This window comes from Saimiri boliviensis, chromosome 12 (assembly GCF_048565385.1).
Source record: "Saimiri boliviensis isolate mSaiBol1 chromosome 12, mSaiBol1.pri, whole genome shotgun sequence".
NCBI classification, from domain to species: Eukaryota; Metazoa; Chordata; class Mammalia; order Primates; family Cebidae; genus Saimiri; species Saimiri boliviensis.
The window spans coordinates 73,670,102-73,686,935 of NC_133460.1; the positions used below are offsets into that span (position 1 = coordinate 73,670,102).

The window sequence follows — 16,834 nt, forward strand, 5'->3', positions numbered from 1 at the left end:
GCTACATGAGATTCATTCTGGATTTGCAAAATTCAATCATATTTTTAAAATGAATTTTTCACTCTGCCTATTTCACAGAGGAAGTGAGACAGATATTTTGATATTCATGATCTCTCACTTAGACAAATAATCCAGATCTTACCTCATTATATAGCTGTTTCTTGTGAAGAACTTTATCCAAATAAGTTACAACAATATTTTACATTTATCAATAAAATAAACAAAGCTAACAAGCTTGGTAATCACCTTGTATATACAAAGAGATCATGAAGATTTTTTTAAACAAACATTTTCATAGTTGCATAGTCTTGCTCAAACCAAGATGGCTTTTATTTGTAAATGAAAATCTCTAGTGGTATGCTGGTAAACCAACTTTCTGGAAACAAACAAACAAACAAATGCTTGGATTCATCAATTTTGCCAATTTCTGTGGTGTAAACATGCTCACCACTGACACTCGATGTTTTTATTGGAGTTGTTTCATCAAAGGAATATTTACATGTGAATCTCTAAGCCCACACACATACATATACCATTTTATACAAATGTACATATTTAATACTTTGATTCTTCTGCTCAGTACTCAGAGGGCGCCAGGAGGAACAGTTTTTCTCCTAGGGCATGGCAGACTGGACAGTCTTTTTATAAGAGTAATGCAACTAGGAAGAGAGAACACTGTCTCAGAAGATAACTTTGATACTCTTCTTCAGGAAAGACTGCATTTGGAACATGAGGGCTTTTTTTTTTTTTTTTTTTTTTTTTTTTTTTTTTTTTGAGACAGGGTCTCACTGTTGCCCAGGCTGCTCTCAAACTCCTGAGTTCAAGTGATCCTCCCACCTCAGCCTCCCAAGTAGCTGGGATTACAGGCATGTACCACTGTGCCTAGCTGAAACATCAGTTTCTGACTGAAGTGGAGACAGCAACAACTTTAGTGTTTCACTTAGAGGGATTATGGCCATGGTGACCTTGATTGAGAAAACAATGCTGTAGATAAAAAGCTCTTCTGAAACATTAACCAAGATAATCATCCTTATCCCCATAAAATGGTGACAGCCAGGTGGCCCATGGACCAACAGTCTAAAGTGAAGATAGAATCCAGTCTTTGTCTATATCTCCATCGGCGTGGTCGCAAGGATTACGATGCTTTCCGTAGCATTAATTCAATCTGGGAAAATTTTAATCTCCGTGCAATATCCAGTGAGCTCTCACCATGCTGATGGGGGAGAAAAATACAGTTATTTCCAATAGAGTACCCAAGATCTTGTAAATAGCTTAGACCAACTGACTCTCTGGCTTGGCAAGGGTTTCAAAAGGCAGTCAGTCCTAATAGTAATAGGATAGCTTTATTCCTTAATGAGGATGATTAATTTTACTGTTGTTTACATCAGAGGCAAATAATTTACTTCAACATAGGCCTAGATTAGAAGATGATGCTGTTAGAGGAATGGATGGTCCATAGACCCTTACCTTATTCTTTATTGTGGGGTCTGCATGGGCTTCCAGGAGCAGAGGAATAAGAGACTGGTTTTTCATCTCACAGGCATAATGTAACGCGGTACAGCCATACTGAAACACAAAGGCCCAAAGCTTCAGCTCATCGGTCGGGCTCTCCACAGACCATAGCACGTGGCTTCATTGGCAAATCCTTTTCATACATTGTGGTATACAACTAAGCAAAAAAACAATCTGCAAGCCATTGACAGATAACTGTTTCAAGTACTTAAGACATTTTCCTCTCTGCCTCAATGAATATGTATTTAGTGTCCTATAAGCCATCGATCTCTGTCCCTTTGTTTTCCATTTTCTGTTCTAAACTGAAGAATGCAACTTATGAAAAGCTGATGATGAATTGTGCCAAGGTTTCTTTGTAGTAGGCTATATGTCTCGGTGATCATCACCTTCATCATGTCATCATCTTTTAAAGAGTCTCCACATGGACCTTCACATAAATATTATCCTCTGTGGTTTTGATGATGATTCCTGCTGAAGAAGAGGAATGCTCTTACTGCTGCAGGACACCTACAAGATCAGTGCAGTTCTAAAGAGATGTCTCCCACACGTGATTTGTTATAGCTTATATTATGTGTTATAAACTAGTGTACCTACTCTGTTGGTACTAATTTAAAATACTACAGGTCAAAAAAATTATAGCTAGGGCATTGGTGTTCAAAATTTGGCCTTTGGAAAAGTAGCCGAGCAATCACGGTTTTGGTAAGTGAAGAAACAATATCTTTGACTAACAAAACTAACAGGGTTAGCTCTGGATCGTATTCCCTAGAAACACCTCTAAAATTATAGAAGATCAGTTGCAATTAGTTATTTTTATTAAGTGGTAGCATGACAAATGGAAGCTTTTGTTCTGGTTTTTTCATGTGTAATAAATTCTAATTACCCAAAAATACAAAACACTGTCTTACCTAGAAAGTGGATTTTAATATTCAGATAGTTTTTGAAAAATGTTTGGTATTAGAAGTGGGTGTCTGTGTGTGTACATGCATGTGTCTCAAACTCCTGAGTTCAAGTGATCCTCCCATGTCAGCCTCCTATGTAGCTGGGACTATAGGTGAATGCCACTGCACCTAGATAGCAATATCTCTGAATTTAAACGAAAAAAAAAAAAAGAAAAGAAAAGAAAAACCTTCAACAAACTTTTAACTTAATCTTTAATAGCCTCTTACTTAATGTATTTCAAAGCTATCTAAAGGAATGGCAATGTACAGTAGCTGTCAACACAAATTTATCCAAAAGTTCTGTTTGAAATAAAAGGAAAATATTATTGTCTTGTGTGTGTGTGTGTGTGTGCGCGCACGCGCACGTGCGCATGCGCACACACACACACACACATACACCACACAAAACTACCTGCATTTAAACATAATACTAGCATAGGCAAAAACAAAATGATGTAAGTAATTCATAGAAACAGGAACAGGGACACGTTCTCTGTAATAAAACAATGGTAATATACACAAGTGTGCACACACCAAATACATTAGGCATCACAAATAGAATGTTAGTGTTTTGGAATCAAATTTCCACTTGCTTACTTTTTCAATTAAGAGCTGAGAATCCAAAATTGTATTCAATCACCGTAAGCAAAACACCATATAAATAAACTTCTGTCTTCCTGTGATCATTTAGAAAGGAAGATGAGTGCAAGAGCACAGAGGTGAAAGCGAAAACAAGACCTTCCACTCACAAACAGGAAGAAGTGAGCGGATGCTGCGACTGCTGCTATCACTGCTTTTATCATCACTGGGATTTTTCTTGACCTCTGTCTTATCTCTTTGGTTTACACATGGGGCCTCTCACCAGTGGGTTGGGATTTTGGCTGCAGCAGCAGCTGTTGCCATTCAGTGAGCACTTACTACGTTCCAAGCATGTGCTAAGTGCTTTACATGAACCAGCCCAATAAAATTAGTATTATGCATATCCCCATTTTATAGATGAGGACACAGAGAGTCAAATAAGTTTACAACTTGCTCAAACTCACAGAAGTAAAAAGTGGCAAGCCTAGACTTAACTCCTTAACACTACTCTGACTGGTATTTTGTTATTAGAGCCTTTGTTTTCCTTAATGTCTCACCAACATTAAAGCCAATTCATTCTATACGTGAACCCCAGAACTTAAAGTATAATAATAAAAAAGAGCTCATATAATAAAATATAGATGCCTAAGATTAAAAAAAATAAAAACACACGTAGAAGGACTGCTTGAACTTATGATAATCATAGTTAGAAAAGATCAATGATTGGCATATAAATATGAAATTTTACTCAGATATAAGGCAAATGCATACCAAGGCTTATTCATATTCACAATATATTCACCCATTGGGTCTGGTGTAATTTTAGCTGAAATAAATAGTTCAAAATTAGGTAACTAACAAAACTCATTTCCATCCCATCTGTAACATGAATCCTGGCAGCAGCCAGCTATACAACAAGAGCTAGTTTTGGTCATTTTTAAATTGGACCAAAACTTCCAGGCAGCCAGGACCCAAAGGTCAGGTGGATTTTTTGGTCTGAGAGCCTCTTACTGGCCAAGACACTGAGATTCCTTCTAGTTGCAATGGCCTCCATTCCTCCAGGCTAAGTAATGATGCCCAGACCATAGGCTGAGGAAAGGCTTCCAGGAGATTCAAGGGAGGTGGTCACACCTGGTCATGTCAACATTCACAACCTCCACCAGGCCACAGAGCACTGATTCTTGGTTGGGAGTTCTTTAATCCCAGTTCCTACAATCATGCAAATAATTCATAAAGGATCCCAGGAACAGTTAGAAGAACTTCCTGGAGGAGTAAGCACTTGCCCATTCCCTAGCCCTTTTGGGGGTCAGACTTCTAAAGTGAAATCTTTGGGTGTCAAGAAGAGCTAAGCCAAAACTAAAATTCCTCACTGACTCTGTCTATTGTTGTGTCTTTTTTTTTCTCTCAAGAAGCCTGCTTGACACTACACATCAGCCAACACTCTGAAAGCATGCAGTCGAAGCATGGTACTTCTTTTGTTTTATATATGCATCATTTTTTATGTTCCTCAAAAAGCATACGAATTAAAGATTATCTGCATAAACTGAAAAAATACTTTATAATCAACACAGATATTATTTTCATGAATTTAGCAGAATATAAATAACCTCAAGATTGCCTGTCAGTGAAAAAAAAAGGAGAAAATAAAACTAAAGGCAAAATTGTCAAGAAAAATAAAGCAAGCAACTGTACAGATGACAAATATACTACCTACAAATACCATTTGGAATACTTTTTTAAAATTTCTAAAAGTATAAACTTACACAGTCTGTAGCATTAACTTCAACGCCAGCATTAAGTAGCATTCGTACAAGAGCCTCATTCTGCTTTGTCTTTGATACCTATTACAAATTGTAATTATAAGAAAGGTTTATTTTCAAATAGTTTCTCCAGTTTGTGCCTGAGACTATTTAATGAATAGGCTTCATTTTAATCCCAACACTCCTATGCATGTATGCATCTTTCCTAAAATTTCCCCCAGCTTCTCACCCCTCCAATATCAGCTAATTAAAGCCAAGTTCTAAGACTGTGGTCCCAAAATAGCAACAGCAGCACCTGAGAGCTGTTAGAAATGTACTTCCCAGGTCCCACCCAAAACCTACCTAATTCCACTGAGAATGGGGCCCAGTACCTGCCTTTCGCTTCCTGGCTCAAAGCTCTATAATTACTTCCCAGTGCTCTGAGGACAAAAGTAAACTCTTCAGGATGGCCTACAAAGCCCCTTGCGTTTGGGCTCCACGTATGGCCCTGGCCCCTCTCACACTCTGTGCCTCCTGGCTAACTCTGTTCTATTTACTTTGGTCTTTATTAGTCTTTCCTTCCCACCAGGGTCTCTCTTGACAGAGAATCATTGAGCAGGAAGTTCCTTCTGCCTAGAAGCCTCCTCCCTCCCTTCTTTGCCTGGCATATTCATCTTTCATTCATCAGCCCAAGTACCTCTTTCTCCAAGAAGCTTTCCCTGACCCACCAGACCAGGTGAAATCCTGCTTTCTTAGATATCCTAACACCAGTCACCTTTCTGTATCACCTGCTTCATGGTTATTTTACATGTGTTTGTGCCATTTCATTAATGACTCTCCTCACCACCTCCTAACTCTCATGGGATCAAGAACTATGCCAATTTTGTTCATCACTGTGTCCCTAACACCTGGCATAGCATCTGGCACATAGTAGGTCCATAATAAATATGTGTTAAAGAATTGTAACAAATGAATGAAATTCACTAGGGCTCCTCAGAAATTCACTTTTCCTTCCTAATGTCCTGAGATTCTGACCACAAGCCTGTTGGAGTCTTCCTCAACTTCCAGTCTCCTGAAGAAGCAAAGCAGTCCCTGCCCAGCTGGGTATAGTCCTGTAGTTCGACCCTGTCATCACCTGGGAAGCTCTATCCAGTTCTCTCTCCTTAGTCTTCCCTCTTGTGTCACCTTCTAAACTGCCTTTCTCTGCCTACCTTTCTCTGAAATAACTCAATGCTTTCCTGTCTCCTCCCCCATCATTTCCTCTCATGTCACTTACTTTTTTGTGCATCACAAATTTACAACTTTAGGCCCCATTAACAAATTGCATGTACATGCAATTAGAACCAAGCTATTCGTTATGATTAATATTTTTGCTCAGGCCTCCAACCTCTAAATATTGAACCGTCTTAGAAAGCAGAGTTGTGTGTCAATAAATTCTGAATAAGCCTTCTAATCACAGTTGTGATTTTTATCTTTAGACTTTCTAAAAAGGTTTGCAAATAAATGACAGATTCTCCCTGCCCCCAAACTGTATATATTTAAATGCTAAGTGCTAAATACACAATGAATTTTTAAAGAACTCTTTGAGGATATGAGCAGATTATGTTTTTACTAGTGATTTAAAGCTCTTTTCTCTCTCCTATAAATCCAGATAATCAAAATCAATATTATCATGTTTAATTATAGTTCCTCAAATTCTGTAGCATTTAAATACCCAATGAAATAATAACGTTTTTGACTGGCAGACTTGTTCTGGGGCTTATATTAACAGATGTAACCAATATTCACAGTTTTCCAGCTACAACAAGGAGGCAGCTTGGTCATTTAATTAGAGTAAATCATGCATCTCTTAAGTCATGTCTTGGAGGTGGAACTGAGCACAAAGGAAACTGCATGGATAAAAGTGAGTCAGTCAGTGGGCACCTGTTATCCTATTGGAAAAACAAAAACCAGTTCAAGCTTCATCTTCTACTCCTCATATGACTGCATCCCTATACCAACTACACCTTTCTTTATGCAAGAAAATTGCCGACTGCCAAGAATCACCCAAGCATGAAGAAATTCATCAAGGTGAAATTAGGCTTAAATTCTCAACAAGGTATCTTCTGTGTGTATCAGCTTCTGGATGCAAACTCTTAGGATCTGTTTTTTAACACACCACCAGAGGAGTACTTAAAAATCAGAAAGCCAGAAAGATAAATCCCAAAACACAAACTCCTCTTACGAAAAAAAAGGAGAGAAAAAAAGAAGGAATCTCTTTTAAAGTTCAGATTTTTTCCCCTCTCTCTTCAGAAGAGTCTTAAAGTTATTTTTCTTTTTTAAAAAAATTATTTATTTTCCTTTAGGTGCATACTGTATCTGGCATTTCTCCCCATGTTATCCCTCCCGACCCTCCCCTCCCTCCCCATCCTCCGCTATCTCTCCCCTATCCCCACAACTGTCCCCAGTGTGTGATGCTCCTTTCCCTGAGTCCACGTGTTCTCGTAGTTCAACACCTGCCTATGAGTGAGAACATAAGGTGTTTGGCTTTCTGTTCTTTCCTAAATCAACATTGCACAGATTATGTTAACATTGGTTAACTATTTTTCCTATCTTTCTTCTTGCTGTACTTCAATTACAACATTACATATGTGTTGAAACGTCAATTACAGAATACAAACCAAAGGCTTATTTTGTTATTTCTTTTTAACATGTCACTGGCTTGGAAAGAGTCAATGAGTCACACCATCAATCTCCACATTTGCCCTTTGCTCTAACAAGTGTTGTACTCACCATGAGGAAATACCCAATGAGCAGAACAGGCATTAAGAGGATAATAAGTAGATAATCAATGAAGGTAAATTTTTTCTTCACAGCATAATGCAAGCAGGTTCTCTCTTTCTAAAAGTTAAGAAAAGGATTCGTTACTAAGAAAGCATTTCAACTCAATTTACATTTTCAGATGACCATCTCAAAAAGTTTAGTTTGTGCTTTTTATTTTTCCAGTACTCATGGCATCTTTTCCTGCGGGGTTCGTCTGATTAATGAACGCAGGTTTCCAGTGAGCAGAAAAAGGAGCACCATGCAGTGTAAAGGAAAAGTTAGGGAGGGGCTCCTGGAAGACAGCAAAGGTGAAATCTACACAGTGCAGGTCATCAGAAGACAGTCTCACACCCATTTAGTTTCTGGAAAAAAAAAAACACTGAGATGTAAACTTAGGACTGAATTTAGTGTGGAAAGTGATAGCTATCCCCTAATCATCTATCATGTACGATGATCCATTTTGTGATTTGTTCATAGGAAAACTCTTAACCACATGGCTATTTTCATGTCCCTTCATGCACACAGTCTAGAAAAATGCAAATAACTCAATTTTATTCTTCAAATATGCGACTATTTGTCAGGTAATAGATGTAAGTTTCTAAGGGTTGTGGGAGATGTGAACTCTTAGGGTCTCATAATCAAAGGTGGACAGAAACATGCACAAATAAATAAAATGCAAAACAGATTGTCGTAATTGGAATACCAACCACATCAGTAAGAGGGGAGGGAGCACAAGAGAAAGAAGGGAGGTTAGTTTCCACTTATGTGAGGCACTGTACCTAAATAAGAATACTTTTTATTTTTCTAATATCAAAGCATTTATATTTTCTGTAAAAAATTTTGGAAACTAGGCAAGAATATAATGATAGAATTTAAAATTGCCCTTTACTAAATGGACCAGAGTTAACTGTTGACATTTTGCTATATCCTCTTTCAGTCTTTTTAAATGCTTAAGTGTGGAATTTTAAAATGTGGGATTATATTGCATATGCAATTTCATATCTTGCTTTTTTCACTTTAGAAATGCATATTTAGAATATGTACATTTTCCATGCCATTCAGTATTTTCAAACATATGATTGTAATGGCTGCATGGCTTAGTGTTGAGTAGAACTACTCTAATTTATTTAGACAAGCTCTGCCTTTTCAACAGTTGAAGGTTTTGTAGGGTTTTGTTTTTGTTTTTCTGTGAGGCAGTATCTTGCTCTGTCACCTAGGTGGGAGCGCAGTGGCACAATCCTAGCTCACTGCAGCCCCAACTTCCTGGGTTCAAGTGATCCTTCAACCTCAGCCTCCAAAGTAGCTAGGACTACAAGCATGTGCCACTACATCCGGATAATTTTTAATTTGTTATCATTTTGTGTAGAGATAGGGGGGGTCTCTCTATGTCGCCTAGGCTGGTCTTGATCTCCTGGTTTCAAACTATCCTTCTACCTTGGCCTCCCAAAATACCGGGATTCCATGCATGAGCCACAGCTCATGGCCCATTTCAAGTTTTTAACTTTTCATTTTTATAAATAATATTGCCCAAACCTACTCATTCATAAAGCTTTGTCAAAATTTCCAAATTTGTGCTTTGCATACATTTCTAAAATTAGAATTTCTGGCATAAATGGTATTAATGCTTTTCATATTGCACTACCAAATTGTGTTCTAATAAGACAATAATAACTTAAACTTTCTGATCAACATTTGTTTTCTTTTTTAATCTTGGTCAGTTGACAGACAAAAACAAGGATCTTTATGTTTTAATTTAATTTGCTTTCTATAGAATCCATGTTATCTACAGGCTTGTGCTTCTGAACCGCCAGCAAAGCTGTTTGTTTGTTTAAGGCCTTTGTTTAGTATGTCTGGAAATAATTTATAAACAGATTTAAGAAATGAGAAATCACCAGTTCAAATTATTGACTTTGGAGATTAATATTTGGAGAAAAAAATTAAATGTTAATACATTAGAAACATTTTTAAAGTGGAAAATGCAAACCAAAAACTTCTGATAAAATCTATTAACCTAATGTATCCACTAATGTCTTTTTCATGGTTCATATGATACCAGAAAATCCCAGCAGGCTGGCTGAGGGCCTCCTCATCTGCAAAGCAGAGATAAAGTATCTCCTCAGCCTTGTCCATGGGCTATCTAACATCTCCTCTCTCAGTTTCCTAATAAGCCCATCTCTTAAAAGAGCACAGGAACCCACAGACATCTGTCTTCTGTCTTCTGGCACTACCACTCACCACAACTCCACATACCTGGTTTCTCAGCAGTGATCTACAGAGATCCTATTATACTCTGCAATGTTGCATATCTGTTAGATTCAGCACGGGCATGACTTGCTTTTAATCCCAGCAAAACGAAAAGTAGTAAGCACAAACAAGAAAGTTCAGTAGTGATCAATTTTCTGGTAATACATTGTTACTCCAAATGAGCTAGTCTTCAAATACTTAGAAGGGGCAATGGGGGAATTCCAGTGGTTTTTCGCTTTGAATGCATGTGAGTGGGCACAGGGCAGTCATAATGATTGCAAAAAGTGACTTTTAATATTTATTCAGTGTAATTTAAACATTGCCTTCACTACAATGCAAACGCTAGATGTTCAGAAAGGGCTCCACAAGGATTTTCACAGCAATACACACATATTCTTCTCTTCCTTGGTCCTGAAGACTCCAAAGTAGCTACTATTGCATCTTTAAATATATTCTTCACACCTTTCTGTGTGATTTCAAGTAACCTCTGGTTCATGAGCTTATTTGGCCTTGGTAAATTTCTCAGTAGTATTCTTTCGTTCTACAAGTACACTATAGAATCTTCTGGAGATCAGGACAGATCTAATGAAACAGCATTTCTTTTCCAGGAAATTCTTCCCATTGCTTCTGTGATGTGACGAGGAAGATGGGCGAGAGAGAAAGAGAAGGATGAAGAGAGGAAGAAGGAAAAAAAAAAGTTCTATCGAGCCAAATGAGTGAACCATTCTCTTCCTCCTCAGAAGGACAAAGACACAATTAATCACAAATTACGGCTGCTGGTTGAACAATGTTTTATTTTGCTGTTTAGCCTAATCAAATGTCCTTGGTATGTGTCAGTCTCTCTAAATTAAGGCTAAGATAATTGTTGGTATTAGGAACTACAAGCATTTTTAAAAATGACATGCACCACTTCTAGTGATTCAAGGAGAAAGGAATTACCATGAACAATTACACTCTCCGCTCGTGTCATGACCTCACCTGGTTTTTGAGGTTGACATTAGCATTTCTTCTTAAAAGGAAGGAAACAATTCTCACATGGCCTCGCCTGCAAGCACAGATCAGGGGAGTGTCTCCATTAAAGCCGTCTTGAACATTGGCGTAGCTGTTGTCTTCTTTCACCCACCGCCACACTTGTCCAAAGTCATTCTGATAGGCTGCTTGGCAGATGGGCTGAGTCAGGATAAACAAAAGCAGGTTTTGAAACACTGGCATGATTAAACCACAAAAAGGAAAAAAAAAAAAGGTCATAACCCAATACATTAAAATTTAAGTGTTTTTAAATTGTAATGTATTGCTTTTTAGATGAGAGTTTTTGGTGTCAGTTATGCCTAGCTTTAAGTCTAGAACAAGGATTAGCCCATGAGGAACCTCCTGCATTTTCCTAAATTTGCTTGGCACACACTTATGTCCATCAAATAGGCAAATGGGTGAATAAATAAATAAAATACTACAAATTCAACTCAGTAAGGAAACTGTATAGTGCTCACAGGCAGATGGGCCTGTCAGAAAAGCAGATATTTTCTTTGAAAGCAGGTATATGGGGAAAAGTTTAGGGAAGCACTAGTGATGAAATAAGACCTACATAGCACCTTGTGTTAAGCCAGCTCAACATAGCAGAAAAGACAGATTTTTAGGCAGATAATATCCAAACAACAAATTATATGATTAACTGCAACTGATTAGATGCTGTTTATAAAAAGCATTATACAGAGCTTCATAAGGTACCATGGGAGTTTAATAGCAAGACTTCAGGTAGCCTCATATTGTCCTCTTTTCCTCCTCCGCTCCAGCCCTCCTCGACTTCTGTTCTTCAAAATTGGGTTGAACCAAACCATGTTTGGTACCTTCCATCTGGGCATCTGCCCTGAATACTCCCTCCTCATAGAACACACCCCTTCCGCTTCATCTGAATAACACCTAGCTCACCGTTCATGCCATAATTTAATTTTCACTTTATCCAAAAGTCTTTTCTGACTCCCAACATTCAGTATCTCTCCCTGACAGCAACTGACATAAATGTAACTCTTTTCTTAATTATGTACAATCAGTATTTTGGGCTAGCATCGATCAGAAGAGGTCTCGGGCGGTGCTGAGAAGGAAGGCACTGAAGATGAGGCTGTAAACTCCAGGCGGCTCAAGGATATATCCATTCAATTCACTGCTATTTCCCAGCATTCAACACAGCACTTGGCACATGGGAGGCAAACACCAAATATTTTTAGACTAATTTTCATCAGACAATGTTTTCTAAAAAGCATTTAGAATAATACCTAGAATATGGATGGTGCTTAATGTATGAAAGTTATCATTATTGCTACTGTCATTCTTTAAGAATCAAGTCAAACTCCTACTTGTGTGCCAGTCACAGGTGCCAGAGAATGGAGTATAAAATAGTCTATCTTATCTGTGTAAAATGTATCTGTCAAGTGGGAAATAGGATAGAGACACACATACATAGCGTAAACAACAAGGAAAAAGTTTTTTCAGGTAGGGGTAGATATGTAAGCACCTGTGGAAACTGGGACAGATCAAAGGGAAAGTCAAGTGGGTGTATTTGCTAATAAACTGTGGTTCTAACATAGCCAAGTATCACAATAAGTGAACTCTAATATACTTTTAAACCTAAAGGGCTACTCATGAAAGAAACATCGTAACAGAAAATTAACTGAGCAGCCACTAAAGGCAAACTTCTGTACCTTAAAAATGAAATAAACATGATACACGGGCTTTAAGTTTTGCTAGAAATGTACAAGTACACAAATCACCTATTCTGTTATCCCGAAGTCTTCCCTTTGCTAAGCCTTCCGTCAGCTGGGCACTTCAGTGTCTCGGTGTACGTGTGGCTGATGTAGAAAGGGCTGGGGCAGTTGAAACACTTATCTTGTGTCAGAAAAACAGGGTGTAATCATGGCTCTGTTACTATCTCCCCCAGTGACTGTGGACAATTCACTTCCCTACTCTATCTTCGTGCCCTCAGTCATTAAATGAAGGAGAGAAGCAGAAGTTCCCTTGGGTTTTCACATTCTGTTACTTCTGGGCCTCTAGTCTCAACCAACAAATCTTCCACATCACTGCTGGAGTCCAGGGTTATGTCAACACAATAGTGCTTTAAAACCTTCAGTGACTTGCCATTGTCCTAGCAGCAATGCACAGTCATTTGGATTTCAAAAATAAGTAAAACAAAATTAAATGCAACAAGACAATGTAAAGTTAACAACTCTTAATTTTGCCAATTCAATGTATTAAAAACAAGACTATTATTTGATAAAATATATTTTAATAAATACAAAAATAAATGAATAATATTTTAATAAAATGTGTAAGGATATAATCACCAGGGGGTGGGGGAAGAAGTTCTTTATCTTGGATAGATTTAGTTAGCTTTATTAAAAAATTCATTTTATTGTCCTTTTAAAAGATTTTACTATAAACTAGTGAAAAGTTAATAATAGAGTGATTAGCAGTGACCACTACTCATCAAGCATTTGAAAATTGATGGTTTACCATTAAGTGCTTGAAAACAAGTGGCATTATAGCTTTTTTTTTCTAAAATATTTAAATTACAACATTAAAAAAATTAGAATATTTCATGTAGTAATCTGGCTTTCTAGCTTCTCTTTAAAAATAAAAAGTTTTGGCCAGGTGTGGTGGCTCACACCTGTAATCCTGTGCTTTGCAAGGCTGAGGGGGGTGGATCACCTGAAGTCAGGAGTTCGAGATCAGCCTGGCCAACATGGCAAAACCCTGTCCCAAATAAATAAATAAATAAATAAATAAATAAATAAATAAATAAAATTAGCCAAGTGTGGTGACCAGTGCCTATAATCCCAGCTGCTCGGGAGGCTGAGGCAGGAGAATTGCTTGAACCTGGGGGTGGGGGCGGAGGTTGCAGTAAGCCGAGATTGTGCCACTTCACCTCAGCCTGGGTGAAAGAGCAAAACTGTCTCAAATTTTTTAAAAAAGGGAAAGTTTTGATAACACTGGGCCTATATTCCTGTAGAATACCAAATAACTGGTGCTTAGTGGCAGTGACTCCAATTCTGCACAGTCCCCACTATTCCCCATCACATTACACTGGCTTATTTCAGTCCTCTGTGTTACCTGCCTGGTAACATAGACCTGCCTTTGCCTCCAGAAGCTCTCTGCTTGGGCTTCTCAAAATCTACACTGAGAGTTAACCGAAAAGAGGAAGAGGAAAAGATGGGAGTTGTTTTGCAAGAGTCACTCAGTGCTTTTGAGGATGTTCTCAACCCCGTTTGAGCAATATTACTTAAAATACTAACCCTATCTTATCTTTAGTCTTTCTTAGGCTTCTTAGATCCAAGACACAGAGTTATCAGGAAACTAAGTGTCTTCCTTCTCGGTTGAGATGTACAATTACAGTCATCCTTCACTTCACAACAGGGATACGTTCTGAGAAATGTGTTGTTAGGTGATTTTGTCACTGTGTGAACATCAGAGTATACTTACACAAATCTAGTTGTAGAGCCTGTTACTAATATGGCATAGCCGGTGGCTCCTAGGCTAAAAACCTGTACAGCATGTTACTGTACAGAATACTGTAGGCAGTTGTAATATAATTGTAAGTATTTGTGCATCTAAACACAGATGAACATATAAAATTATACAGTAAAAATATAGTGTAAAAGGTAAAATGGCACACCTGTATAGGGCAGCTCCATTATAATCTCATAGGACCACTGCTGTATATGCTATATGCTGTTCATCGCTGACTGTGACGTCATGTGGTGCATGGCTGTAATTTAATGTGAGAGTCACATTAACAGCTGACTCTATGCTGTTACAAACTTTCATTTTCCACTAGGGGGCAGCTCAGCGTAAGAAAAGCAGTGACAGCAGACAGAATGGAAGTCCAGTAGAAAGGGCTGGTTGGCCAGCCAGGAAGGAAAAAGAGAAGGGGCTGTCTGTCCATTTGGGTTGCTGGAAAAGCTATCATAAATCCCTTTTGACCCCTGAAGCTTCTGAAATTTGGGGGAACCCTGGGTGTAGAAGAAACACACCTGGGAAATTATTGTAACTATCCCCTAAGAGTCTCAGAAGCCTTCTGTCCATCCTCACTGCTAAAGTGCTACTTCAGATCTTCATCATTCTCACCAAGACTACTGCACACAATTCTTTTAATCTCACGTTTCCCATATGCCATCTCCAACTTTGTCTCCTACCACTCTCTTATCCACACCCTTGACCTAAATAAAGGTATGTGTGTTTTTTGTTTATTTGGTTGTGTGTTTTTTGAGACAGGGTCTCACTCTGTTGCCCAGGCTGGAGTGCAGTGGAGTGGTCTCTGATCACTGCAACGTTTGTCTCCCAGGTTCATGTGATTCTCTTGCCTCAACCTCCTGCATAGCTGGGATTACAGGCATGAGCCACCATGCCCGGCTAAATTTTTGTATTTTTAGTAGAGACAGGTTTCACCATGTTGGTCAGGCTGATCTCGAACTCCTTAACCTCATAATCCATCCACCTTGGCCTCTCAAAGTGCTGGGATTACAGGTGTGAGCCACCATGACTGGTGAGGGATGTGTGTTATTAACAGCCATCTCCTCAGCTAGACTGTAAGCTATATAAGGGCACTGTAGTTACAGGAGGCTACATTGTGTCTGTACTGATTCATCATTGGATCCCCAGTATCTAACATAGTGACTGACACAGGGTAGGCCTTCAATATGTATTTAGTGATTAAGAGAAGAAACAAATTATAAGATGAGCTAACAGTTATTGAATAGCTCAATTATTCTACTTTAATCCTCACAACAACCCTATAAAGTCATATTAATGTACCAATTTTGCACAGATAAAACTAAGGGAAATTGTCTTTGTTGGCCAAAGTCACATAGTTCACAAATGGCAAGACCAAGAGTCAGATCAAGGGGAATGACTGCAGAATGCATACATTCCATCTCCAATTACTTCAGTCTTGAAAATCAGCCTTCAGAATGTCTTTTGGCTAAAAGATTTTGCATTTGAGATTTCCATCTAAAATTAAGCCACAGTTTATACTTTTGAGATATTGATCTGTCCGCTTGTGGCATTGGCTTGCTGGTGCTTGGTTATACATCCAGCCTCCTTCTCCAACCTGACCTAGAATCAGCAATACCCACCAAGAGATAAGGAGTGTCATCAGAGAGCCTGCAGGGGAAACCAGAAAAAGATAAGACCCAAAGGCAAAGGAGTGAAAGTTTCAAGAAGGGAGACAGAAAGATCACAGAATTGGACCATTAGCAGCCATGTAGAGGCCAATTTTCACACAGTTATGGGGCTGAAGGAAGAATACCATACAGAGACCTGAATACATTGCCTATGAAGAATTAGAAGATGCAATTAGAGAGGAATTGTGGTCAGTTTGGCAGTGAACGAGCCGTTAGTGAAAGCTAGAGCCTTTGAAGAGGTGGTAGCAGTGTCCAGCCAATGTTCTGCATGTTTGTAGGTGAAGTGGTTACAAATCCAGGCTCTGGAAGCAAACTCTCTGTGTTCCAATCTCATCTCTGCAACTTAGCAGCTGTGTTATGTGGACAACCTACCTAAACTCTTTGTGTTAAGCTTCCTTCTGCTTCTGATAATCATGCCTTCTTTATTAAGTTTCAGAAATAATTAAACGTAACTCTGTAGATGAAGCACTTCGCTCAGATCTGAGTCACAACAAACCCTCAATTAATGTTAGCTACTCTTACAATTATTAAAGCATAAGGAGCCAAGGAAGATGGACAGGAGCAGTTATGAGAGGGTAAATAATGGCTCAAAGAGAGTGAAGAGATGATAGGATAGAGAGCATTAAAATGGAAGCATTAGTCTCCTACACAGAAGGAAAATTCTGGCTCTGAGGCCAAAGCAAGGGAGATGAGAGCTATATGGATGGAAAGAACTTTAGACTAACTGAAATTTTTGCCAGAAAGTCGGAGGTTTGATCTTTGTTCATTATACTACTATACATTTGTCATAAATAGATACAGCTAGATAATTGATATGCTTTGGCTGTGTCTCCACCCAAATCTCATCTTG

General features: G+C 38.5%; 1 protein-coding gene across 2 annotated transcripts in view; it reads right to left on the reverse strand.

Moving 5' to 3' along the window:
- Positions 1 to 721: 721 nt before the first annotated feature.
- The window catches only part of ANKRD22 (ankyrin repeat domain 22), a 30,539-nt gene continuing 14,426 nt past the window's right edge, over positions 722 to 16,834 (reverse strand). Inside the window, exons 2-6 of one of the 2 annotated variants that reach the window (XM_003922430.3) lie at positions 10,793 to 10,984; positions 7,541 to 7,648; positions 4,793 to 4,870; positions 1,468 to 1,566; positions 722 to 1,213 (exon numbers count right to left, since the gene is read on the reverse strand). In XM_003922430.3, coding sequence (XP_003922479.1) covers positions 1,136 to 1,213; positions 1,468 to 1,566; positions 4,793 to 4,870; positions 7,541 to 7,648; positions 10,793 to 10,984 — 555 coding nt within the window. In that variant the 3' untranslated portion in view covers positions 722 to 1,135. The remainder of the gene's footprint in view (positions 1,214 to 1,467; positions 1,567 to 4,792; positions 4,871 to 7,540; positions 7,649 to 10,792; positions 10,985 to 16,834) is intronic. The other variant, XM_074382540.1, reaches the window with a different exon arrangement.